This window comes from Ammospiza caudacuta, chromosome 2 (genome assembly GCF_027887145.1).
Source record: "Ammospiza caudacuta isolate bAmmCau1 chromosome 2, bAmmCau1.pri, whole genome shotgun sequence".
Taxonomy (NCBI): Eukaryota; Metazoa; Chordata; class Aves; order Passeriformes; family Passerellidae; genus Ammospiza; species Ammospiza caudacuta.
Window position 1 is genome coordinate 96,357,657 of NC_080594.1, and position 26,130 is coordinate 96,383,786.

A 26,130-nucleotide genomic window follows, 5' to 3' on the forward strand; every position below is an offset into this window, starting at 1 on the left:
TTGTTTTCCTTTAAGAAAAAAACCCCATCAAACTTATTTTTTTTTAGCCAAGAAAAAAGAAAAGAATTGCTTCGGATATTTTTTCTGTTAAAAAATTCTGAAAATCATGTTTTCAAAAAATAATAAAACCTGTTTAAATTTTTCACTTGTAATACAATTTCATTTCTTCATCAGCTGTAATAAATTTATTTTATTTTCTAATATTTATTAATTTTGACTTCTCTACCATAATATATACATTTTCCTTCCAAAAAAAGTTAATGAAGCAAGAAACTCCAATAGCAACTTTCTCTAACAAAGTCCTAGCAAAACTACCATTCATAGGTAGTTTTTTCAAGGTTTTCTAAACACTTGGATAGCGTGGTCTCCAGTCCCTTGCCTGCTCTGTTTTGTGATTTCACTGTGTAACTGTCAACATTTATGTAAATTATATTAATTCCACTTGTTAGTGCCACTGATTAATTCAGTAATACAAGTCAGAAAAAAAAATTAAATTGTACAAAATTAGATTGACATTAGACTGAAAGACACACTTCCAACACACAAAGATGTGTTGCCAATAATACAAAACATCATTGGGAAGATGGTCTAAGTATGTATTATCTAAAGTAAAAGACTATCTGATCTCCTGTTTCAGCTCTCCACTAAGGCTTGACAGAAAATAGGATTATCTCTTTATCCACAGTAGAAATCTGCAACATTTTAGAGAGTATTATTTCTTATTGCAAGAGGACACAGTCCCTGTTCTTTGGTGCATCTGATATGAGCTGTCAAAAATTATGAACTCAAATCCATATTTATGCACTTACAGTACTGGTGCTTTGCACCTAAGAAAACAGAGCCTTTTATCTAGATATACCAACACCTATTTCTTAATTAGTGACTTTGACAAGCTATACAAAAGCAAACCAGAACAACCATACAGGTGCCTAAAATTCAGACTGAAGGTTACAGTTTAACAATGAAGACCGTGGATAGAAACTGTAATTGCCAGTCAACAATATTTTATTAAATTTTATATTTCGCAACCATAACAGGAATATTTGTGTAATGATGCAAAATATAGGAATGGTTAATGCAAATCAACATGAAGACACAGGATAAAACATCAATATGCACATTACCTTAGCATTCTCAAGCAGAACTTCATCTCTGCCTAAGCCAGGTCCTATGACAACCGAGTGCAGCCGTGGTAACCACTTTTCCACCTCATGGACAGCATTGGGACTATCACTACAAGGAAGAGTGGAAAAAAAAATTAAGTTTAAAAAGGCTTCATTTCAGTATGAAGTATTTCCTATCTCGAGCGTCAGGCAATTTTATCCTCCAAACTACCAAGAATCTGTGACCAGAAAACATAGAATGGTTTTCCAAATAGCTAAAATTAAAAATTTCTCTCAATTCATTCTTTAGGGGATACCACATAAAAATGAGGAAGTAACTGCAAGTATCCACTACAGCTGTTACAAAATAAAAAAATAAAATCCAAGCAGGAAACCAACAATTTTTAGAGTCTGTCACAAGTCCCTATTTAATGGTTCTTTGCAGAGGTTATACCTTGGAGAGAGATTCACTATCTCCCAGGTATATATTGCAGCTTGCTGGAAATGATGCAATTGTTTATCACCCCAAATGGCAGAATGATAAATGTACTCATATGCTTTTTTGTCAGTTGCTTCATAAGAATTTGTTCCAACTGAATTACAGCCAAATTGTCCCCTTTCCCCAAAAGGCAACAGGAGAAACAAGCTATTCAGTACAGGCATTATCTGCTTGTAATGCTTAAAATTTCTATGGCATTCTGGTTTTTGTCTGCATTGGAAAAATGATGAGAAAATTCACTGCCAAATATAGCTGCCACAATACTGCATTCAGCCACTGACCAGAACGGTTTATTTTGTTCTGATCAGTTTTGTTGTGTAAATAGGTCAGAATATTTTGAAAGCACTGCCCAGCATTTGCAGTTAATCCTTACTGACAGTATGTAGGGAAAATTTAGCCTCCCTCCCCCCCATCTCTGACATTAGTGACAACAATAAATGAACATCCTAACTGAAGCATGGGGGAATAAAGCTCCCTGTGGGCTGAGCAAGGGGGTGCTGCCTCACAGTATTGCTCAGATTATTGTAAACTTGCAATACTCCAACAAAGCTGTATTATTACAGATGAAAGCCACTACAGGTTTTTCATAACCAACAGCTGTCCTGATGGGACACAGCACTTAGGAACAAGTGTTTAGGTTGTGTCTGGCAGAATCAGCAAATTCCACAATGATTTCTGCAAGTGCCAGGCAGCAGCCCAAAGCTTTTGCAGCTGCAGGGAGCGAGGCATCCCGTCAAGGGCGCAGGGATGCGGAGCCTGGCCGCAGCCCAGAGACCCCTCTGCCGACAGGAGCCGCCTCAGGGAGCCCAGCGGCGCCTGTGCTGACACCACAACACAGCTCTGTCAAAGCAGGGCTGCTGGGTGCGAGTGAGGGCCCTGCAAGGGCAAGGGGGACAGTGAACAGCAGGACATCGCTGTCCCTGGAGCAGTCCCTGTTCCAGCAGGCTGAGCTTCTTCCACTTGAGCACTGCAGCTCCCTCCTCCTCCTCCTCTACCTCGCATGGAAACCAGCTGGAGAACTGTTAAACAGCTCACTTTTATTTTTGTTTATCTCTGTACCATCACGTATCAGTTTATGATGTAGATAGAAGATGGAAATAAAAATTATTCAAGAAATAGCTAAAGCACTATTTAAATAAAGACAGGTCTTTAATATGTGGTAGGTTGAACATGTGAAAAACTGCCTGCAAACCAAACTCTAATAAAACATCATAATTTCTGAATGCAGACCACTTTTCTTTGTTCACATACTGAACTTCTTTTATCTTTGAAGAGCAATATATATCTCAATGTACATACACCATGTAGTTGTAAGAACACTGCAACTTCTAGGTATGCAAGGATGTCTGGACTCAATATACCTTTGGATAGTAGAAGCCAAATAGATTAACAAAAGCTTCATTAAGCATAAGCTAAGAATAGAGCCACAGGTAGTGTCACAAATGCTCTGCTCTTCTACAAATATCTTATGCAAATAATCTAACCATAAAAAAGTTTGTCAATTTATTTATATTCAGGACTGAAATAAGATAGTTTTGTCTAAAACTCAATTGATAATGTGCACTTTTCAAAACAAAGCCATCTCTTGGGAAATAAACAGTCCAATATTAAGCCTGCACACTTTGCCTCTGGTAATAATAAAAACCTACTGTGGAGCTTTTCATCTTCCAAGCATCTTACAAATATTATATTCAACTCCTTTGCAATGTCACATCAAGAAGCAACCCAAGATGTGAAGGGTCAAGAGATTAAAAATGGCGATAATGACTACTACATTGCAAAATCAGCTATAAAACCATGCTGTAAGTAACTGATGGATTTTATATCTTCATCAAGAAAGCAGAAAAATACTGTCTCACAACAGCACCATGCCAGCTTCACTTCAGGACACTGAATGTTCACAACAGCTGTGCTACACAGCTACAGACACTGTACCAATATCCTGCTCCTGCAGCTGCTCTGGAAGTGGAAGGGCTGTTGTGTTATCTACAGTTTATGTCCACACACGTACATCAAACCAGCAGCATTTTAAAGCTGATAGGGTACAAATGATCAACAAGCAGCTTCAGGCAGGGGTAATCCTCGAATGTTCCTGACCATGGGATTTAGCACAAAGGCAGAATTCCTCTAGCTCGTACCAGCTACAGTCTACACATGATGTTTGAACACACCCAGAAAAGCTCTCTGACTCTAAGATCAGATGGCCTCTGCACTCTCAGCTCCAAAACAAAGCTCAACCTGCCTGTCAGTCACAGTTCCTGCACCATGGTAATTCCTCATCAGTGGAAAAAGTGGCTGGGAGAGGCTAGCTGGCATGGGCCAAAATCCTTGCTAAGGATCATCTGGATAATTAGCCTGTACAGATAATTGTGCCTGGGTACTGAGGAATAAACATTTCTTGGCAGTATTTAGTTTATCATCACAGAAAAAGTCAATGCATGTTCTTGTTTGCCTGTGGATCAATACCAGACACAAATGCCTTTGGGAAAAGCTGCTTTGGAGGCAACAGCACAGAATGCCATGTCAGGTCCTCAGCTGCTCATGGTGCACTACACTCACACAGAGAACAGAGTGAACCTCCTTTGTCACATCATGCCAATTTCTCTGCCTAGTTACTAAACTGATCTCAAACATCTCCTTTTACCTAATCACCTCCACTGCCCAAGACATTGAAACAACAACTGAAATTAGCGTTGTACTTTAAAAAAAACCAACATCTCTCTAGAAAGATAAGGGGTATGGAGAAGATTTCCCCTTGATCAAAAGAGATGTGATCTTCAAGCTTTGACAGAAATTAATCAAGTGAGCAAGAATCACTATTGCCTTTAGAGGTGCAGAGCCATATGAAATCCAACTTGATTTTTTTCCAAAGGAGGTATCACAAATGCAGCACCCCCAATCTAAAGCACAAAGCTACTAATAATATAAAGAGAAGCAAGAAAATCTCTTAAGCCAGGAGAAAACAGTATTTCAGTTTCTGAGAAGAGAGTAAAAACCTTTAAGACAAACTTTGATTAAATAAAAATCTGGGATTTTCGAAAATAAAGCAAGTTTTTTTGATGGTGATAGGGTAAGACTTTGGGAGCTAGTCTGCTTTCCCCTAATACAAAAATACAAACTCTGCACCATGAACATACAAAATAGGAATAACTGGGAAGCTGAATCCTAGCAGTAATACCTGTAAACATGGAGAGTGAACTGCAGTACCATTGTGCAGATGTGTGCAAAAAAATATTCTAGTGACAAAGCACATCAGGGAATATATGGGGAATGAACAGATCTCTAACAGCTACTTCCAGCTAATCACCAGGTGTTATGTGACATGTTATCAGATGCCATTCTGATGAAAATATAGATTATTACAACTCACTGTTGTTCAGTCAAGCCCCAAACACTTCCTCAAAACCTTAGCTTGTCTGCAAAGCAACCAGTAAACCTCTGCCTGCACGCATTAAAGAACTATCACAGGGTAAACACATAAATAACAACTGCAAGACAACAGAATAGCTAATAAGAAAAACTGAAAGAGCTTCTGTAATTTGTGTCATATCTGTGAAGCTGCACAGGTAAGGAAGAGTCTAAAGCTAATGTCAGCAATCACAGAATCAACTTCACAAATTGTCCATTAGTCAGATCAAGCAGACAGAGGAGGTTACATGGAGGCACACGAAGGAAAAGGACACCAGAGATGGGGTCTGATCGGCTTTCCTTGGCTGCTAAGGAGAGGCTGAGATGACTGATGATCTCTTGGGAAGGCAGACACAGCACCTTTATCCTCTGCTGTCCCTGAAGCTGCTGGGTAGACAGGAGCAAGGTATGGTGTTCAGTATCTTGCATGTTTATATTTTTCCTCTTTTCTATGCTTACAAAATATATTGAGGAAAGCACTTTCCCTGGCAAAATAGACAAGGATTCTTCAAATTAAACATCACTGAGTCTCTAAAATGGTGAGGACAAATTTTCTTTATAAATTATTAGTGGCTTTAGGTAACTTTTGCCACATTAACCTCATGAAGTTCAAGGAGTGCAAGGTGTTGCATCTGGATTGGGCCAATTCCAGATATGAGTACAGACTGGGAGAAGCCATTAGAGGCAGCCTTGAGGGGAAGAGCTAATAAAGAAAGAAGAACAAAGTTAAGCTTTTAGAAGCTTAACTTATCTTCAGGACTCTTCTATATTTCACTATGGCACAATGAAAATTGTCCTAAAACACAGTTCTGTAGATCTTCATCTTAGGGAAATCTTGATGTAATAATCTTTCCAAAAACAGACAAGCAAACAAAACCTCCTAACATTAAAAAAAAAAAAAAAAAAAACAAAAAAACAAACAAGAAATCCCCAACAAACACCAAAGATGGTGGGTATTGCCCTGAAATCACCCACAGTTCCTAAGCACCTTCTAGGGCTGTTTATAACAGATATCTGACAGGTGCCATCTGCTTGAAAGTCTTCTCTAGGTTGGTCACTGCCCAGAGTGGGGGACACTTGACAGCTAGGATCTGAAACACCACTCCCATCCTCAACTCTCTGAAGAAATAAAATTTTGTTCTATGCTGCATTTTATTCAAAGACTGGCTTTTACCAGATGATCAAAAGCCACCAAGCAACAGCTTTAAATAATCACAGAAAGCTCTAAACACAGCAGCTTTCCCCATTCAGGATGAATGACAGTTTCTGTCACTGCTTTCTGGAGGAGGGAAAGGAACAAGAGATAAGGTGCAGCCTTGTCAAATTTTACATGGAAACAAGAAAATGTGAAGCAAAGTCAGCAAGGGTATAACCAGGAGCTACAGAAATAGTAGATAAGCATGAATGACAGCACAAACAGGAGGCAGCAGGACTGCAGCTCTTCACATGGGTTTTGGGCAGAGCTGGTACCTCCTTAGCAATCAGAGATGTGGTTTGGACACCAGAAAATGCCAATCAGTGGGACCTCCTGCTAGAGGAGAACACGGGGCAAAAGCAAGACTGCTGTCACCTGATTGACTATATGGCTCCTCACTGGAAAGGACATTATTCAAATCCTGCTTGTAATCTGTACACACTTGGTATGACTGGGGCAACTCCAAATGCATTAAAATGTATCACTGCACAAGCCTGTTTATGCAAACTCAGACAAAGCCACACTAAGGGGGCAGTTTCATAGCAAACCTACAGACTTATCTTCAAAGATGGGAAAATTTCTGATCTGAGGATGGAAGAGTTTCAGTTTTGTTTGTCCAAACACTGCAGGTAATTATAATTAATGTGCATCAAATGGTAGACCTGCTGACATGTATAACGTTCATGTAATACAACACATCAAAAGAGCCAAAGATGGGACACAATGTGTAGCTCTAGAACCGAAGTAATTCTCTCAGAAAACTAATTGTTACCAATTGTGGTAAACCTTGGGTGAGGTTTTCATTGGGAAAATAAGATAGGGAGTGAAATTATCCTGGAAATGATGAGTCAAAGGAATGAAAATCAAACTCAATGCAAAAAATGTTCGGCATAAAATTAAACTAATTCTCTATTCTAAGAGAGGCTGTATTTGCCAATGTTTAAATCATCTCTCTCGTACAAATTTCCAGAAGCCCAAGGGCTTCAGGGAGCCTCTTTCAGTCCCATGACCAGAACTGGAAATAATAGCTTCTTCTAGAGAAGCTCTTGTGTTTCTCACCAAGCACTTCAGTCAGGTAGAGCCAATTGCAGAGACAACACACTGGCATGAAGCTGTCTGGATGCAATTAGAGAACAAAAGGAGATACATGTATTAAATTAAGATTAGCATATTAAAATGCCCCCCCCCCCCAAAATGTTTAGAAGACAAAATGATCATTTTCACCTAGCAGACTGTTAAAATATCTAAATTGTGTACAATCTGTAAACACTGGATAGACAATACATATTTTCCAGCTACAATTTGATTAAATAACAGGGAAGAAAATGAAAGAGAAATAAAGACCTTAATGAGAGAGGGATTGAATTCTATTCAAATCAAGTCTTCTTTTCCAGACATTGAGTAAGTTAATTTAGACACCAGAAGGGAACCTGGTAGGCTTCTTCTGTTAGCAGCAGCAAGAACAGCAACCCATTATCCAGGAGAAGCAGGAATATCACAAGTTCATAGAAAGGAACTGCTCTTAATGTGCAGATACCAGAGTCTTGCTCCATATTCTACCTTCAAGGCAGTAAAAGTATGAATGACCTATTGAGGTGAACATTTAGAAAAAAAATGACACATTGGCCACATTGTTGTTTTGGAGTTTTTTTTTTTTTCATAATGCCAATGACTGTAAGTGTTTTCCATAGCTGCTGCCTGGACACCAGACTCTCACTCAGGTATCAGATTTCTGCTACATTAGGAATTGGGTGATCATACACTAGAGGCATTGGAGCCAACCCAAATGCACTACACAAATGGGATCACCTCTCTTGAGCAGAGCAGAGCCTCTTGCATCCTGTGAGACAGCCCCAAAGGAGAAGAAGCTGTTGCCTGACTCTGTTTTCTGAGGTTTCTCACCCAGACATGACTACAGCGCTGAACATCAACCTTATCTAGCCTTGTAAAGATACCACAGCTACCAACACAATCATTTTATGACTTGCACTTAGATATATACAAATACATAAAGCACTTGTAGTCTGCTTTGATCTCAACCACATTACCACTGTGTATTATGACAATCCTCTCCAAAAGCATAATGATACCCAAATGTCTTGACCTCCTATTTTCAGAGTTCATGGAAATGGTCTTGACCCATTATATTTCCCATGAACTGAATTGATAAATACAATCTGGCTAATATTTTTCAAATGGACAGCAATCAACCAAATTTGTGACTTTAAAAGCCATAGAAAGAAGATGACAATGAAATTTCCCTCAGAAAGAAACACATTTAAAATATCCCTAGAAAAAGAAAAATAATGCCCCCCCCCTTTTTTTTTTAATATTAAAATCAGTAAATAAAGTGACAAGCTTTGATCACATTGGTAGCCCTTGCATTCAACCCTTAAGGCAGAGATAATAGTTGAAAACCCAGAAGGTTAGAGTACTTCCAGTCAGCTGTGAACACATGAGAAGACAGGACAGGTCTCAACCTACACATCTGCTTTGCTTATTGTCATCCGGAGAAAAAAAGGGGGGATCCTAAAACCTTCAAAAATAAACCCCAGGGATGCCTGCCTTCAGTCAAACTCAGGAAAGATTGAACACCAAAGAAATTTGATCCCGGTTTCAAACCACAGCAGTATGGCAAGTATTCAGGAAGATAAATTTGGCCAGATCCAACTGGAGTACATCTCTTTCTGACATATCAGAAAGCAGCAAGGACAGCAGAACTTCCTGCAGCAATGCTAAAAATCTTTGGCTACTTCTCACACTTTGAGGAGGTGACAAAACCTCTGCTGGAATCACAGGGGACCTCTGCAACAACAGGAAGGAAAGGGACTATAGCACAGGGTGAATACACCTCCCTGCTTTTATTCACTCTGCAACACACAGCAAAGAAGGAGCAGTTTTTTGCCAAGAAAGCTGGACACAGGAAACAAGTCCATAAGCAAGTTTTGGCCACAGCATTCCATGACAGAACAAGAAAGAGTTTAAATATATAAATTCTCTAAGTTTGCACATACAAATTGACCTTTATCTCCCCCTAAGTACTTAAGAAAAAAACCTGGACTTTCTCATGTGATTTCTAGCCAGGCTGATGTCTAAATGAGGCTTTGGAAGAATGATCACAAAGTTTATATCTTCCTTCATCTTTGCTGCAGGTGACCCAGCAGCCAAGTCGCTTATGAGACATCATTTTGATTGTTGGAGGCATCTCTGTTTATTCCCTGACTTTCCCTGGTGACAATAACTCTGCACTTCTTCCAGCAGCTGATCCAAAAGTCAGGTCAGTGCCAGCATTACACCAAAGTAGTGTTTAATAGCTATCCTTAATAGCTATCCTACAGCTAGAAGGTATGAGCATCCTTCTACACTGCATCAATGCTTTTGCATCTCCTCTTCACATAATAAATTACAGGAGACCAAAAATATTAAGATTATTGCTGGGCTTTCTATAAGAGATTTGGCACTGGTTCAGAGTGCTCAAGTAACTTATCAGGGCCTCAACTAGCCATGATTCACTTTCATGATTTTTTCAAATGCTCAAAACATAGACAAAATTCAATAAAACTAGGTAAAATATGTTCCAGAAACCCTGATCTTCACTGAGTTTCTTCATTAAAGATAGCTGCCCTCAACAAACAGTCCAGCCTCAGAAGTATTTTTTTCCCAATTATTCTTATTTCAAACTAAAATGAATAATCTTTTCCAAAATGCAACCCAAACCTGAACTCTGCATTTAACTGTAAGACTTGAAGTAATTCTGACAATCTTTCCTAGTCCACACAAACCCAGAGATATAACCAGCTAAGAGGAAGGTTTTAGCTCTAAATCCATGCCTTGTTCAAGGGTGGCTTTTTTGGTGGATAATGTAGAATTACATCACTTCTTTGGCACCACAAGAAATCAATGACCTCATTCTACTCTGATAAAACCCTGGAGGATCAAGGAGTATATTGACTGTTGCCTTTACAAACTGTCTGATGACCAGCTTACAAGGGGGCTACTCAGTATTATCTGGCTCTTTTCTGGCCTACAGAGAAGAAAATCTCTGTACAATTAGGAAAAGTCCCAGCAAAAGGGGAAAATAGCACAATAGATTTATTCTCTCTTCTTTCAACATACAACCACCTGGTTCCTACAGCTCATTTAGCTCTGTGATCACTTGCCTACCAGGACAAGATAAGGTAACCCAGCACAGGTATCCAAGAAGTCTATTCAGTCTGATCTGAGCCAGGCCACTACCATGGAAAATATGAAAAAGCTGCTGAAAACTCTTCTCTAGAAAGGCATGAAGGAAGTGTGCACACATGTACAGCAAAAATCCACACAGAGAACACCTGCAATAAAACTTAATAAAATGCCAAAGCTAGGTTTTATCTTGCCTGTATTTGTGAAGCATTTACAGTAGGAGCACATTAGCTGACAGAACAGGAAAGTGCAGCACAAACCTGAGGTAGCAGTGACAAGACCAAGGAGAGCAGATGTCACCAAGACTGGGTACATTCCACTATTCAAAGATCCCAACTTCTGCAATACGCATTTTTTGCTTCTCCACAGGAAAGCAAGAAGTTGGACATCAATATGAATGTTAGTTGGACATCAATATTGAACTGGTTAGCTGGTCAATTTTTGAATAATACCACGTCCTTGTGGAAGGGGACATAATGCATTTGACAGAATCCCTGAATAAAAAGGAAAAGTTACTATTGATAATACTGACTATTCACAGTCCCTAGACATCCTGCTTTCCCTTTTCTGCTCAGGTAGTGAGGACACAAAGCCAGGTGCTGAAGTTTCATTTTTCCAGATCCCAGGCTGTCACATGCAGTCCCAGCTCTCACATTCACTTACAGGGAATGAAGTCAAGAAACAAAAAGCACAGAAAGCGGCACTATGGGTGTCCCCAAAACGGAATGTCACACCAAAAGGATTCCTGGGATGGACTGCATCTGAGATCATGTGGAATTGCCTTGGCAATGCTGCAAGATGGATGTTCATTTTCATAACCCTCCTTCTGCAATCCTGCTCAATCATTCTCACATACCATTCTCTGCATCCTTCAAGTGACAGACAGTTGCCAAAGACCTGAAACGCCCCAGTCCAACTTCTAACTCTCCCATGCCTTCACCAGTCATGCTGGCAAAGATCCACAACAGCAGCTCTAATGAGCCCAAAGAGCCTAAGCACCCAGAGAGGGCAAGAAAAGAGCATTTTCTTCCCTTGAGGTGATCCCCTGTGAGGTGAAGGCAGTAGAGAAAGCAGTGGCAGCTAAGATGATAAAATGTCAGACTCCCAGCAGTACAAAATGGCAGCTGAACCCTGGCAAAGTGCCAAGCTGCTCAAACAGGGAGTTGAGCACACGGGGCCATAATTATGATTAGCATAATAACAGAGTGGCACAACAGCTACCTAGTTACTCTGAAGGGTCATGGAGAAATCATAACAAAGCAGAGTTTTGAGGAGAGCCACAAAAGCAAACAATGGCATAGCTCTGGTGGGTTTTACCCGGAGGTTCCCCCATGCGTGAAGCGCGGCCGGGAGGAGGCACAAAGGCTGTTTAAGGGATCAGGCTCCGAGGCAGGAGCAGCCGGCCGTGCCCGCGGAACGCAAACCGCCCCACCACGTACAAAGGATCAGATGAACACTGGGACACTGAGCACAAAGCACCTTGCAAGAAAAATAGGCTGTTAGTGTAAATTTCAATAAAACCTGGGCTCAGTAGAGTCAATCAAGATTTTTTTCCTTTCTAACCAGAAAAGACTCTTTTCTCTTTCCCTCTGTCCCGGTTTGAGAATGAAGCAGAACAGATAAAAAAACGAGAAAATTTAATAAATAAAATCTGAACACTCAGATATTAGCATTTTTTTTCATTTTGAATGTCATGTAAACAAGATTTACAGATCCACTGCATCACGCAATTAGCCCAGCTGTCTGTATGAAATGAATTAGAGTTTTAATAAAAGTATTAAATACTGAGTCACAGACTTAAAAATATATGGACATGAAAATCTGCAGATTAACTATACTGTGTATGTCTGAAGGAACTCATAGACAGAGTAGAAGTTTAAAATCAAAAGTTCTCTTGGCAGGTAGAAAGATCAGAGTTTTCACTGAAATCTGAATTCCAGAGAAGACACTGAGAATCTGTGTATAAAAAAATCCCACTCTTACTTAGCAGGCCTGATCTGGTTCTTCATGAACAGAAAGTTTACTGTCAACCCTATTTTCAGCTCCCTTTTCCTCTGTGCCGCTTCTATATCTCCTATTAATATTTTCCATTACCAAGAATATTATCAAGAACTACTGCATACACAAACCAAGCTTTTCCCAAGGCAAGGTCAACTCATCACCATACAAGATGACCATCTGCTGTACCTCAAGTGAAAGACATCCAGACACCCCAAGTTAAATGCTGATATTGCCATTAGGCTTCTCCATTGCATTTGCTATCATATGATATCAGACAGAACATCAACAGAAGAGATGCTTTTTAGACTGAAGAGATAAACAGTCATACTGGTAAAAACCCTACCCATCTCTCCTTGCTTTCAAACATCATTTTTATTTTATATGAAATCCATAAAGTTACGGGTTTCTTCTACCTTTGGGGAGTGGGGGGAAAAAGCAGCCAACAAAACACAACCCTGTTTAGCTGCCTTCCTTCTAAGCACTTCTGTCTCCAGCAACAGGAATGAATCCCACCTTCAGAATGCAATAAATTTACAACTTCCAACGTAGACATCCCCGTAAGGAAGACCACATTCTTGTTCTCAGACACCAAATTATTCCTACTGTCATAAATCCTTCCTGATAGCAGTATCTGACAAACATGTTTTTAAATCATGCTTTTCCTACCCTCATCACAGCTTTGCTACGTACACCAACAGACTTTGACGTGCACTGGTCTGAACTAAGCTCACAGGCATACACCTAAGGCACACATCTTAATTCTAATTTGCAGTGCTCATTGCAAACAATCAAAACACCTAATTGAAACAAATTTATCCTATGAAAGTTCATCAATCAGTAACATATTTCAGAACAGAAATTCAGAGAAGCACACACACATTGACACTGATTTTCTCAATTAGAGGACAGTCACTTATTAAAATTTCCTCTTCTTGTTAATTAAACCCTTATTTTATATAATTTTGGAACATCTATTAATTCCCAAGAACAGGTGTGTATTTCAAGCAACATACTCACAAAGAAAAAGGAGAATTAGCATCTCTCTTGCCTTGTAATTTTACCTAGGTGTCTATATACACAGTAGTGAGAGGAAAACAGACACTCTACTATTAAATACTATTAATACTGAAGAAGCAAGAGAACACACTCCATTTGCCTTTCAAATGCAGATTGCAAAATGCTGACTTGTAGCAATTTTTAGCTCTGGATCTTGCTGCTGCTCACTGCTAAATGCATTACAACCACAGAACAAGTCAGGGAGAAGCAGGAAGAAAGATCTCTGCTTTTTAAAACTTGTACTTTGACAGTCACGAAAAGAAATTCACAGCTGACTGTGAATTTCAACTGGTCATAACGAAAGGACAAAGCCTGGAGTTTTTATGATCTCCAGCTCATCCATCCAGTAACTCAGCAAAATAAATAACACAAATGAATCAATTATCAGACTGAAATATTAAAACTAGTAAGCCTGACTAGCTCATTTAAACAAACTTTAAGTCACTTACAGAACTGGATGAACAATCAGCTCTGGACTATATGATTTGATTACCGTTGCTGCATCTTTGGTACAAAACACATGGGATAAATCTGCACCCTAAAAAAGAAAATTTGCAAACAGTATTGTCAAATTTATACTTAATAACAACTTAATCATTCCAAAGATTACTCAACTAATAATTCAACTGAATACTTTCCTCTCGGTAGTTTAAACAAGTTTTATGATGTTTCTTCTATTTTGGCATAGACTAGTATGAAATGTTCTGTTCTTTTTGTATGTAACTTCCAATATATTTTTTTTCTGTTTCTCGCTAACAGGATGACTGAAAATGCAAATCTCAAATTTTTATTCACTTGAGAAATGTTTCTCATCTGTAAATGAGCAAAGACTCATGTACAAAAGCCATAGATGAACATGAGTAAAACTACTTAAGAGAGCCATAATACTATTGTAACACTTGAAAATATAGCTATGGTGACCCATGAATACATTTCTAGTCCTACCATTTTCACTGAATAGGCAAAAATTCATACATGAAAAAGGCTGGCACAATTTTGGCAACACACCCTATGTTAAATAAACATTAAAGCTAAAGAGTTGAGTCTCAAGCTTCTACTACCAGCTCAAAAAATCAGAGCACACATAAAATTATGCAAGGAGTGACCAGACCAGTGATCTTGTATTGGTCATGCATACTGAAACTTCCCAGTATCAAGGAAGTGTCTTCTCTGTTTTACCACTATACATTGAACATTTCAAGTTACTGTGACTGTTTATGTGCAGGTGCAATGGTCTGAAATCAAGTGACCTCAGTAAGGAACCTCTTAGTATTGCCACTGGACTTGTCCACATAGTGGACAGAATAGTGGACAGAAAGCTGAGTGGCCTTGTGATTTTATAATAACATGGTAAAATAACATCATTTCAGTTTCAAATTTTTGAGGGTTTGCATCCTGAGAGAAGAAGTGGTTAGAAATATCTGGGATATTTCCTACATATTGAGAGAAATCTTCAAAAAGAAAAACAGACACAATGAGCTGAAAGTACTGACACACTATATATAGCATTCTGAAAATCAGATGTATTATGTAAGCATGGCTTGTTTACATTTAAACAATCACCCTGTATTTATGTAGTCTGTTTAGCCATTTAATATGTCAATAAAATAAGGTAGTTCATGCTTCTAGGGAAAAAAAATCTTAGAAAATATTTCTGCTGAAGATTAGAATGCAAATAAAATGTGCTATTAGAAATTACATGGAATTCCACCCACAATCTTTAAACCTACCACATATAAAAATTTTACTAGTCTAAAGTTTTAAATTTTGAAAGAAAGAAAGTTGTTTCATTCAATACAGTTATCAGGTCCAGAAAAAATTTCCAAAGAACTCACTATAGCACAAAAACACAACTCTAAACAATAATCTAAGGTTATTTCATTGTTCACTTTTGGAGAAAATATTTCATCAAGTCTTGAAATTTCCTATCCAAGTCCCTGAAATTGTCAAATTTTGGAAATATTTCTAACTTCACCTTATACAGAGAAAGGAAACATGGTGAATGAAACACAGTAAATGACACATTTACAAAGTATTTCTACAAATTCTGAACCAAGGATTTTCTTTGCTTAAGAGAAGACCTTCTAGAGCTCAAAGTTTTAAAAATGACACCTAGGCAACAGAAATTATGAAAGGTTCACTTTGGACTTGTATAGAAGAACACGTACCACTTTGAGGGCTGTAATTGCAGCAAAATATGGTGCTCCAGTGTATCTAAAATGAAATAAAACTTAGGTTAGGAACCACAGACATGAGAAATGATCTTTCATAGAAATATTTACACAGATCATGCCATAAACCAGCAAAAGTTTCTCAAGTAACAGAGGCAAAACTTCAGAGACAAACAAAACAAGAGCCAAAAACTGTTTGCAAGCTAAATATGGGATCTGTGACCTGGATCAATCCCATCTGGCTTTAGATGCTTAACTAAAGTGCCTAAACTGTGATTCCAGTTGCCCTAAATTCTCTTTTTATAAAGACTGAGGAGAGAGATATGAACACAATCACCCTCCAAAAGTGCTTACTTCAACAAAGAGGTTGAATGAACCTATGACCAGTAGCTTCTAACTCCTGGCTATTTGACCCAGCTACAAGACAGCACCTTTCTGCTCTTTATGGAATGTTTATTAACAGCAGATGTCCAACAGCAGATCTCTCTTACAGGAGAAAGATGTCATCTCTCTTTCAAAAGGGGAATATGAAAAGAAGGAAAATGTAGTGGCTCATTCAAAGTATTGTGGCCAAAATTGGCTGTAGGTCAGTAAAGCATTTAACTGATTTATGCAGTACATTTTTTCTCCCCTGAAATAGGATATTTCCATTACTCCAGTACATAAAACAAGACATTGACAGAATCTACTAAACACCAATATTTATCAAAATAAAATGCCTACAAGAAAACACAGCATAAGAAAAAAGAGACACAGTTCCCGAGAAGGCAAAAAATCAGATGTGCCACTGTGTTACTCTATTTATTCTAAAACCTCACCATGCAATGGGAAAAGACTAACAGCTTTTGGTGGTCAAAAAAGACAGAGAAGGTAGACACAAACAGCATTTTAAGTTCCCATAACATTCAGTATAAAAACTTGGCAACATATCTGCAAGGTACTGTATTCTTTCCTAAGTATGCATGGTCATGATGATGGAGTCCTAGAGCTCTCTGGAAAACTGTGGTTTAAGTGTAAGGTGAGCTTGAATGGCTTCTCCAGGCAGTTATGAAATCCTGAAGCTTTAACAGAAGCAAAAATCAAATTTCTATTTAACTTACTCTCGACATCCTCCAACAATGCCTATACGACCATCTTGACCTTTATGCTTTTTCCCTGTGAGAGGAGGGATAACATTGCGCACCAGCTGGAAAATATTCTCCATATCCTTCAGAGTGTGTGTTCTGTGCAGCGAAAAAGACCTCTCTATAACTGAAAAGAAGAAAATAAGTGTTACTTCAAAGAATGTTCTTCCTTAAACTACTGCCAAGCATTTCTTTTAAGCACTCATGTACACTAATAAAATCACACAAAGATACACAAAGTGACATACTTCTAAAATCCAAATGCTTTGTCACTTAAAGGCCTTTAGAACAGTGAGTAACTAGGGAAGGTGATGATTATAAAAATGCATTCAGGGTCTGATGAAGAGAATATTCTCACTGACTGTTCACAGTCCTAATTTAGGGCTCAGGTACAGAAAGAAGCAACAACCCAGAATAGTTACATGAACATTTAGTAACTAGAAATACCTTCTTAGTTCAGCCTGAAATCAGTTCCATAATTAAGCTCAACTGAAACAGGAACACTTAGTAAGGACTAACACATCCACAGAGCAAGTACAAAGCAACTAAAACCAAATTTTAAATGTACACCCTACCTTATATTTCGCATCCCCTTAAAGACTTCCACCTCTTAGCAGAATCACTGCTTTGTTATTTTGGTAGGCGGTTACAAAGCATAGTGAAAGTCTTTCTGCAAAACTATAATCCGACACACTAGATGCAAACATCACAAATATCACACAAAGATCATTTTTAGCTATAATACATCTCCAAATCTCTGATGCAAAGCCACATGTCAAGCCACATACTAAAACAACTGCACACTCAGTAGGCTATGTATCAAATTACTCTTTCCAAAGGCTACAAAAATTTAGAAGAAAAAGTTACTTCAACAATTACAACTAGAAAGAATCAAAACATTTACCTAACACGGGGAAAATGTGAAGATCACTACTTCTATCAACAATATGTTAACTATAAACTGCAGCAAATACACTAAAAGAGCAAATTCTTAAAAGCTCCTCATTACCTGTAAAACTTTGCTCAGAAGAGTGGCTTATTTGAATGCTAATATCAGTGTTCTAGATCATAGCCATGCTTACTTTCTTTTTTACAGATCTTCTAAAAAGCTTTCAAGAACTGCTACACATGTAAAACACAATTATGTAGAAAATAATTCCCATGATATTCCTTATTTTCAGCTGTACACAACTCAATAACCCAAACCCTCAACTCCAAAATATAGAGGGGAGGAAAAAAGAAGGAAAAAAAAAAAAAAAAGAAAATTTCTGTTCCAGAAGTGCTGGGCATAATAAGGTGAAAAAATGTAATAAACAAGAAAATTCCAAGTCTGTGCGCTATCAGCAAAATACATCTTTTTCTCTGTCTTTCACAGAATCTAAACCAAACATGCTAATCTTCAGTAATAGTATGCTTTAGTCTTCAATAATGATAAATACTCTTGGCTGATCTTTTGCTCTTGAATACAGGCATCCCAGTCTTGCTGAGAAATAATAAAAATGGGGGGGGGGGGGGTAAAAAAGAAAGGAATGAAAAATAAAAGAAAAAACCCACAACCTGATTTGGATTATGGCCAAAATAGTATTGCAGTGACCCAGAGGAGAACAAAATCCTCAGCTCCTCTGAAAACAGGGCAGATTATTTTCTTTAAACCATACTTCACACACTTGCTGGTTTTCAACCACACAAAAATATTATGTAGCTTGGGACCCTTAAACTGCAGTGTTGCTAAGAAGGCCTTGTGTTTATTTGCTGCTGGTTCTTGTTCATGTGTGAATATAAAATCACTACATAATAAATGGAGAGAAAGCAGAGAATTATGCAAAAAGCCATTCTTAATATAGCCCTACTCTACCTACAGAATCACTATGGCATATTCAGCTCTCAACAAATTAAATCTTAATTCCTTAAAAGATGTGTTGCCTGAAGCACTGTGCTCACATTTTAGCATAAACACTTTTTTACACCCTTGCCAATTAGAAGATTAGAATCTCGAATTGCTCTCGCTACAGTAAAATAAATAAAATGAATTTTTGTATTGTGCAATATGCCTGTACACCTATATGATGAAATCCAACAAGAAAAATTGAACCTCAGTTTCAGGTTGCTACACATAATTAAGCTTTTCAGGAAAAAACTTTCAGAAGTAATGGCAAGGCCTTGTAGGTACCTTCACCCCAGTCTAGAACCTTAAATAATTTCCTATGGGATTTTCTAAAGCACACCAGTTTTCCTTAATTTTAAAAGTGAGAACATTTGAAACACTGTATCCATTCATATCCCATAAATTATCTGCAAAAGTCTGCTGCCACCAGGAAATGCTACACACCAGCTATCCACTCAAGGAACACAACCAGATCTGCCAGCCTAAACCCTCAACGGGCCTAACCACCAGTCTGCCTGCACTTTACAGGGAAACAATAACTAACACACAACTGAAAGGACCTCTCAGGACTCAGGGAATGCCCCTTAGGATCTGGCATGCCAGATGATTATTCATCACTGATGCTGGCTGCTTCCTTTTTTTTTTTTCCTCTTTCCAAACTACACTTTTTTCCTTCCAAGCAGTGTGAAAACCAGAATTAGAACAGAGTAAGAGTTTTTGCATTTCCACATGGCAGGCTACAGTCACTAAGCTCCAGTCTGACTCTACTTCCAGCACTGATGGAATATCCCTGATTTCCTCCTGCCCATGCAGCCTACCTCCAGGTACAAAGAAACTATGATGAAGATAAATGCCACAGGCACACAGATCCCAAGAAGTTTGATAATGATTGCTACCATCAGCTTCTGGCCCACACATGAGGTACAGAAGGAAGTTTGTGCATAAATATCAATAATTGAGATACTGCTTTGCCATTCACTTTAAAGTAAACTCAGATGCCCAAAAAATTTATAGAGCTGGTGTAGAAAAAAAAAACCACAAGCAAATATTTTCATCTTCTATTACACCGGCTACAAGAATACAATATTTATAAGATTCAGAATTTTGTTGTAAAGGAATTTATTTTAAAGAAGCTAGATCTTAACATCTGACTTACTTCAGCGTAGGAAAAACTCCTCTCTTTTCCCAGCCCTGAAAAAACACACGCACAGCCTTAACTTCATATACTGGGTTATGCTGGGTAACTTCAAGCAGAACAGCAGCAATATTTCTGCTACAGAGTAACTCATGTTTCCAGATTGCTTCCAGCAACTCTCCTACCTGCCTTTTACATATACAACTCCTTCTCACTTCACTGTACAGAGACATGAATGTGGAAAGAAGTTCCCAAGGTTTACAGGGTTCCAAAGGGATAATTTTGCTCATGAAAATTTGTTATAACTAATGTACCTGTATTAAGTAATCAGTACAATGGTACGAATAATGATTTAATTTAATTTGACATCAGACAAACACCTTCACCACAGTATTAAATAATTCCAATTAGCTTTTATTTTTTAAAAGCTGCTTACTACCAGTGCTTTCACACAGAAGTTTTAAAAAGTACCCCAGCTTTTATTTATGCTGTAGAAGGAAGTACCTATCGGTGGAGAAAGTGTTGCTGTCATAGCATTATAATTAAAGTTATCCGCATATGAACGATGGTTCGCTCTCCGAGGTGGACTTGTTGGTATAGACTGTGACCTCTGTGATACCGAAGAAGAAATTCCAGCCAACATCTGTCCCAACATCTGTAACATCTGGAGTTCTCGAGCATGCTCAGCTTCCCGACGCTTGTCCTCAATTTTGAGCCTCTGCTCTTCGAATCTGTAAAACTTCTCGTCTGTATCCATGCTCTGCTGCAGGAACTTTTCCATCATTTTATCCAATGTCAAATTGGTATGGCGTTTTTTTGATCTTTTGGGCTGATTGAGAGGTGGGGTAATAGTTGGAGCACTGACTTCTTTAAAGCCTAAAGCAAGGGAAGAATCTATTATTTTTCTGATGGAAAACAATTTTCTAAGAGGAAAGCAGCAAACAATCTCCCTACAAGAGGTGACCTAACGTCTCACAAAGCATTAGGTTACACTTTCTCAATGCAAGTTGTATTTATGTGACATAAATAGTACTTCTTTCAGAGTACCAAAGCAAATCCACAAACTTCTACCAAGTTGCAAGGGTAACACAAAAATCACAGAGCCATTTTTTAATTGTCGTAGTACTAAACTTCAACAATGGGAGTCTTTTTCATCTTCTAAAAAGGTTTAAGTGAAGGTTATTAAATAGTATAGCCTCATTTGTCTATTGCAGATAATTACATTAATCTAAATTGAGCTTCAGTCTGTTGGCATTCTAGATTTGCATTTCAAAAGAACATTAGTGTAAACAACTCTTTGATGGGGTTTAAATGTAAAAAGAAGGTTGCTTAAACGTCAACCAGTTGGCTGATTCTTAAGTCATGTCAACTTCTGAAGACAGGTTCATGTTTGTATTAAAAACCCTGCATTAATCTAGATTGAAAACAAACAAGCAACATTTCCCCCGCTGCTCCACAATACAGATGTGGAGGGTAAAGAACGCTCAGGAAAAGGACAGGCTTTATCAAAGTGCTGCTTCTGTCCGCAAGCCGGTAAAGTTAGAAACAGTGTTTCTGAAACAACTCGTGCAATTTATTACGTAAAAGCTCTCCCGTAGCTTTCTGGCCCAGCTGCAACATAAGGAGATTTTTCAGGTATTATCGTCATCATCGTTTTAATACCGTTTTAATGCAGTTTAGCATAACTGCACTCAGTCTGCAGGGAACGGGAAAACACGCCAGCGGGAAGGATGCTTATTTTCTTGTACAATGCTACCTGACACTTTGTCTCGATAATCTCTGCGCTAGTTTTCCATGGGTTTCCCATTGACAAATGCCGATGAAAACTCTCTGGGGTCCCTGTCTGCAGCATCTCCCCCTCCCCGGCATGCAGCACTGGCAGCACCCGCAGCAGCCCGCTCCCCGGTTCACGGGGACGCGCAAGGTGCAGGAGCGGGGAAAGCACGGGCGGGTTTCGGAGCGCCAAGGACGGGGCAGGAGCAGCAGGGTAAGGAAAAAGCCACTTAGAAGCGCCGGCAAGTGGGGCTGCGAGAGCCCGCGGGGTGAGGGGAGGACACCCGGCGCCGGGAGCCCGCAGCGTACTCACCGTCCCCCGGCGGCACGGGGATGGCGAAGGACGGGCACTCCACCTTGATGGGGTGGTCGGCGTAGGAAGAGCACTCGCCGGAATCCTCGGTGAAGTTGTCCCGGGGGGACTCCGGCCCGGCGTCCTCGTCCAGCTCGGCGTCCAGCGAGCGGCTGTTGTGCGGCGTGCCCGGCGTGGGCGGCGCGGCCAGCGGCCCCGCGGGCGGGTGGGCGCCGTCGGGCGGCGGGGCCAGCGGCTCGGGGGCGCCCTCGGGGCCCCCCCGGCAGCTGAGGATCCGGTCCATCTCGTCGTAGTACTTGCATATCTTGCGGGCGTGCCCGTTCTTCTTCAGCCCGTCCCGGGCCTGGTAGTACTGCCGCTTGAGGCCCTTGATGCGGATGCGGCACTGCTCGGGGGTGCGCTCGAAGCCCAGCTCGGCCAGGCGGCACGCCACGTCCCGGTACACATGGCTGTTCCGAAAGTTGCCGTCCAGCGCCGACTGCACGTCCGCCTCGCCCCAGATCTCCAGCAGCGCCCGCGTCTCCAGATCCGACCACAAGAAGCCCCGCGTGTTCGTAATCATCCTTGGCCGGCCGGGGTCACTGCAATGGCCGCGCACCGGGGAGAGGGAAGGAGGGAGGGAGGGAGAGAGGGAGGGACGGAGGGGGCGGAGGAGGGCGGCGGGGAGGAGGGAGGGGGTTTAATGCCCGCACGCGGCTCTCCCAGGGGGCGCCTACGCCAGCCCCGGCAGCCGCGGTGCGGCGGGAAGCGGCGGAGAGCCGGGCCCCAGGACCCGCATCCCGGGCCGCCGCCGCTCGCAGCCCGCAAACAAAACTTTCCAGGCGCCGCTTTGAGCTGCGGGCACCTGCAACAAGAGGGGTAGTGAGGTGGCAAAAAAAAAAAAAAAAAGAAAAAGGAAAAAAAATCTCTTCCCCTTGACTCGCCCCCTCCGAAAACGATGATGACAAATAAAAAATAAACAAGCAGGCACCCGGCGCGGAGCCGCGGTGCTCTCCTCCCCCCTCTCAGGCAGTCATTCGTGCGCTGCCGCTCCCCCGGGCTCCGCTGGGAGCGACAGGACGACGGCGCTGGCTGGACTTGGAGGCTCTGCTCATCACAGTGCGCCTGCCTCCCTCCCTCCCCGCCGCAGTGGAGCGCGATCCCTACACACACACACCCCCACACACACACAGGGCGCTGCAGCTCCGCTCGGCGCCTACCTCACCCCCGCGCACCGCCGTGCCGCGCCGCGCCGCGCCAGCGCGGGCAGCGACATCGCTGCGCCCCGGCCGCCGTGTCACCGAGCCGGGCCGGGCGGGCTCCCCCCGCACCGGCGCACAGACGCGCGGCAGCGCTGCCCCTGCAGGCCGCCACCACAGCCGCGCCGCAGCCGGCGCCGCCCGCAGGCCCGCGGGGAGCCGGCAGCCGCTGCCCTCGGCAGACCCTGCGGCGGTGCCGGGGGTCGGGTCTGCGAGCGCTTCCCCGCCCCCGGCCGTCCCTCCGCGGAGCAGGTGAGCGGCCTGGCCGGCCCCCGCGGCAGGCGGGGGTGGGCTGCATCCTGCTGGGCCCCGCTGCCGCCCCTTCGCTTTGGTTCTGCTCTCCGGCACGAGCGTCACGCGAGGCCGCCACCGCCTCCCTCCAGCCTCGGCCCAGCCCCCGGCGGGGCTGCCCGGCCCGGCGACCTTTCCCCCCGTGGGGAGCACGCACCGGCCCGACCGCCCGGGGCTCCGGCAGCACCCGGCGCCCACCCGGCCCCGCCTCCCGCCCGGGCCGGCGCTCGGAGGTTTGTACCTTCGCCGCTCCGCAGCCAGAGGGCCGCGGCCAGTGCGGCCAAGGCGATGGCAGCGCACCGTCCCCACATCCTGGCGGGGACAAGGCAGGGCCCCTCCGCTCTTACCTCGGCCCAGCGCGGGGCTCCGCACGGCCGCTGCCCAGCGCGCACAGCTCATCGGCGCGGCTTCCGCCTCCGCTCCGCCGGGGCCGGGCCGGGCTCCGCGGGCGGGCGGGCGCGCCCTCCTGGCACCGCTCCGCGCCTCCCCGCAGCGCTGTGTGTTACAGCCCGGCTCGGCTCGGCTCGGCCCGGGAGGGGAGAACTCGGAGAACCTGGCCCGGCCAAAGCCCGGCGCTTTGGGGCTGTCTTCCCGGCCCTTTAATTGGCAGCTCTTATAAACTCCCAGGAATTTACCATTTATTGTTTCACGCTCTTCCCATCCCTCACCTCGCCAGGTGTTTCTGAGAAAACTCCTCGTTTGCAAGTATGATTTGCTTCCAGGGTGGTATTTCTTGCTCAGATACATCATTTTCCCCTATACACATCAGTTGCCCTATACTCCACTGGTGAGACCACGCCTCAAGTACTGTGTCCAGTTCTGAGCTCCTCAGTCCACAAAGGACACTTGAGGTGCTGGAGCAAGTCCAGAGAAAGGAAACAAAGCTGGTCTAGAACACTAGTTCTGTAAGCAGCAAGTGAGGAAGCTGACGTTGTTTAACCCGGAGAAGAGGAGGCTCAAGAGACCTTATCACTTTACAACTACCTGAAAGGAGGCTGCAGTCACATGGGAGTCAGCCTCTTCTCCCAGGTAACCAGTGACAGGACAAGAGGACACAGCAGTCTTACACCGGGCTAGGGGAGGTGTAGGTTGTACATCGGGAGGAATTTCAACACAGAAAGCATGGTTAGACCTTGGAATAGGCTGCCCAGGGTGGTGGTGGAACCATCATCCCTGGAGGTGGTTAAGGAAAGACCAGATATGGCACTTAGTGCTGTATTCTAGTAGACATGTGTGATCCTGTGATTTTTATAGCAGCATTCCATTATTATTTTCTTTAAAACACAACAGAGCTGGTGAATTTACCATCTGATGTTCACCTCAGCTCCTACAGCACCTGCTTAATCTACACAATGAATCAAAATGCAGTGTCACCCAGGAGAAATTTAAGATTATATGCATGAGAAATCTGAAACATTTTTTAAAAGCTCTGAACAGCTGTAATCTCTGCTGTAGACTCCTGGGTATTTCAAGAAAGAGTGTTGTTATTAACTCAAAAGCTTGTAGCCTAACTGGCAGTAAAATGTCAGTGTTTCAATTAATATTTTGAAGGGGTGAAGACAGACAAAATTTTCCTTTACTGTTCTATGTTATATATAAGCTGTGGTCAAACAGACCTGCTGGTGTTACCTGGACCAAAGCCAAGCACAAGATATTTATGTTTTTCAGCTACAGAAGCATTGTTTGAAGCAGCCATGCTGTGTGCAAAGTAGGAGACAGACAACCTGAACTTTTAGTGACCCAGGTTGATCAGTAACCCGTGTTCTGGAGCAGGACCTTGGATACCTGATGACTTCACTGTCAAATATTAACTTGTTTGCTGAAAAGTTGCTTTTCTATAGGTCCCAGTATCTGGTATGATTTTAAAGCCAATACCAAGTCAGTGAAATTTTCCCTTCATTCAGTCAGCACAAGTAATGCTTTTTACCCTCTGATTATCTGAGTGGCAGTCCAAAAGATAGATTAAACAGACAATCACATTTAGTTTGCACATGAATTTTAACCCAGAAAAAAATGAGTTGAATACCGCATTTCATACACTCATGCTTTGATTCCAGCTGGAAGGATAATGAATGTGTAGATTCCCATAATTCCAGCACTGATTTAATGTCTGGAAGAGAGGGGGGAAAGAATAATGTGGATGTTTTTTTCATCCCATCAAGTGTCTCTACCAAAGGCATATCTTGTGCCCAACAAAGGACAGGAAGAAAGATACAGGTGTAATGTTTTTTGCTGAATTCTCTGGTTTCCTTTGTAGCAGAGGTGGAAGGGAATTCTTCTGATGCTGCAGGCCCCTCAGAAGTTGTTTGTGGAGGACCCAGTTCTCAATTTGTGTGTGGAAGAAAACCTAAGGGTGTCTGTGGGCTTCCCCTATGCCACAGTTCTTCAGCTTGTTATGCACACCTTTGTTGTGCACAACAACTTTGCATAACCACAGGAGTGTAAAACCTTTGGGCAAAACATGGTGCCACTCCTCTGACATTCTCCTGCCCTGTATCTAACTCAAGGTACCTTCTTCTGGTATAGTACTGGCTGCCATCTCCATACCTTGTACAGAATAAATCCATAACTTCTGGTGCCACCTCTGAATGCAGCAACACCAATACTACTTAACCAGCAGATGAGGCAGGGAAAAGGGCCTTTAACAGAACTACAGAAGGTAGGAGGTGTGTGAGGCAAAAGTTCACACTCCCACCAAAAAGGAAGAGAAAAAGCAGCTGCAAGAGGCACTTAGTTTTTCAGGTATATACTGTGCT

The 26,130-nt window shown here is 41.9% G+C and overlaps 1 protein-coding gene across 7 annotated transcripts in view; it reads right to left on the reverse strand.

Moving 5' to 3' along the window:
- Window positions 1-24,231, reverse strand: part of NAXD (NAD(P)HX dehydratase) — a 51,337-nt gene extending 27,106 nt beyond the window's left edge. For 2 of the 7 annotated variants that reach the window (XR_009275998.1, XM_058824992.1), the window contains exons 1-7: window positions 23,045-23,151; window positions 21,846-22,426; window positions 20,264-20,635; window positions 16,716-16,866; window positions 15,613-15,658; window positions 13,894-13,982; window positions 1,125-1,233 (exon numbers count right to left, since the gene is read on the reverse strand). Coding sequence is in view for 6 of the 7 variants with exons in the window: in XM_058824992.1 (XP_058680975.1) it covers window positions 1,125-1,233; window positions 13,894-13,982; window positions 15,613-15,658; window positions 16,716-16,866; window positions 20,264-20,635; window positions 21,846-22,426; window positions 23,045-23,100 (1,404 nt within the window). In the remaining variant the exon portion in view is untranslated. Of the gene's footprint in view, window positions 1-1,124; window positions 1,234-13,893; window positions 13,983-15,612; window positions 15,659-16,715; window positions 16,867-20,263; window positions 20,636-21,845; window positions 22,427-23,044; window positions 23,194-23,615; window positions 23,951-24,042 lie in introns of those variants that run through there. The other 5 variants (XM_058824993.1, XM_058824994.1, XM_058824996.1 and 2 more) reach the window with 5 other exon arrangements.
- Window positions 24,232-26,130: the final 1,899 nt, after the last annotated feature.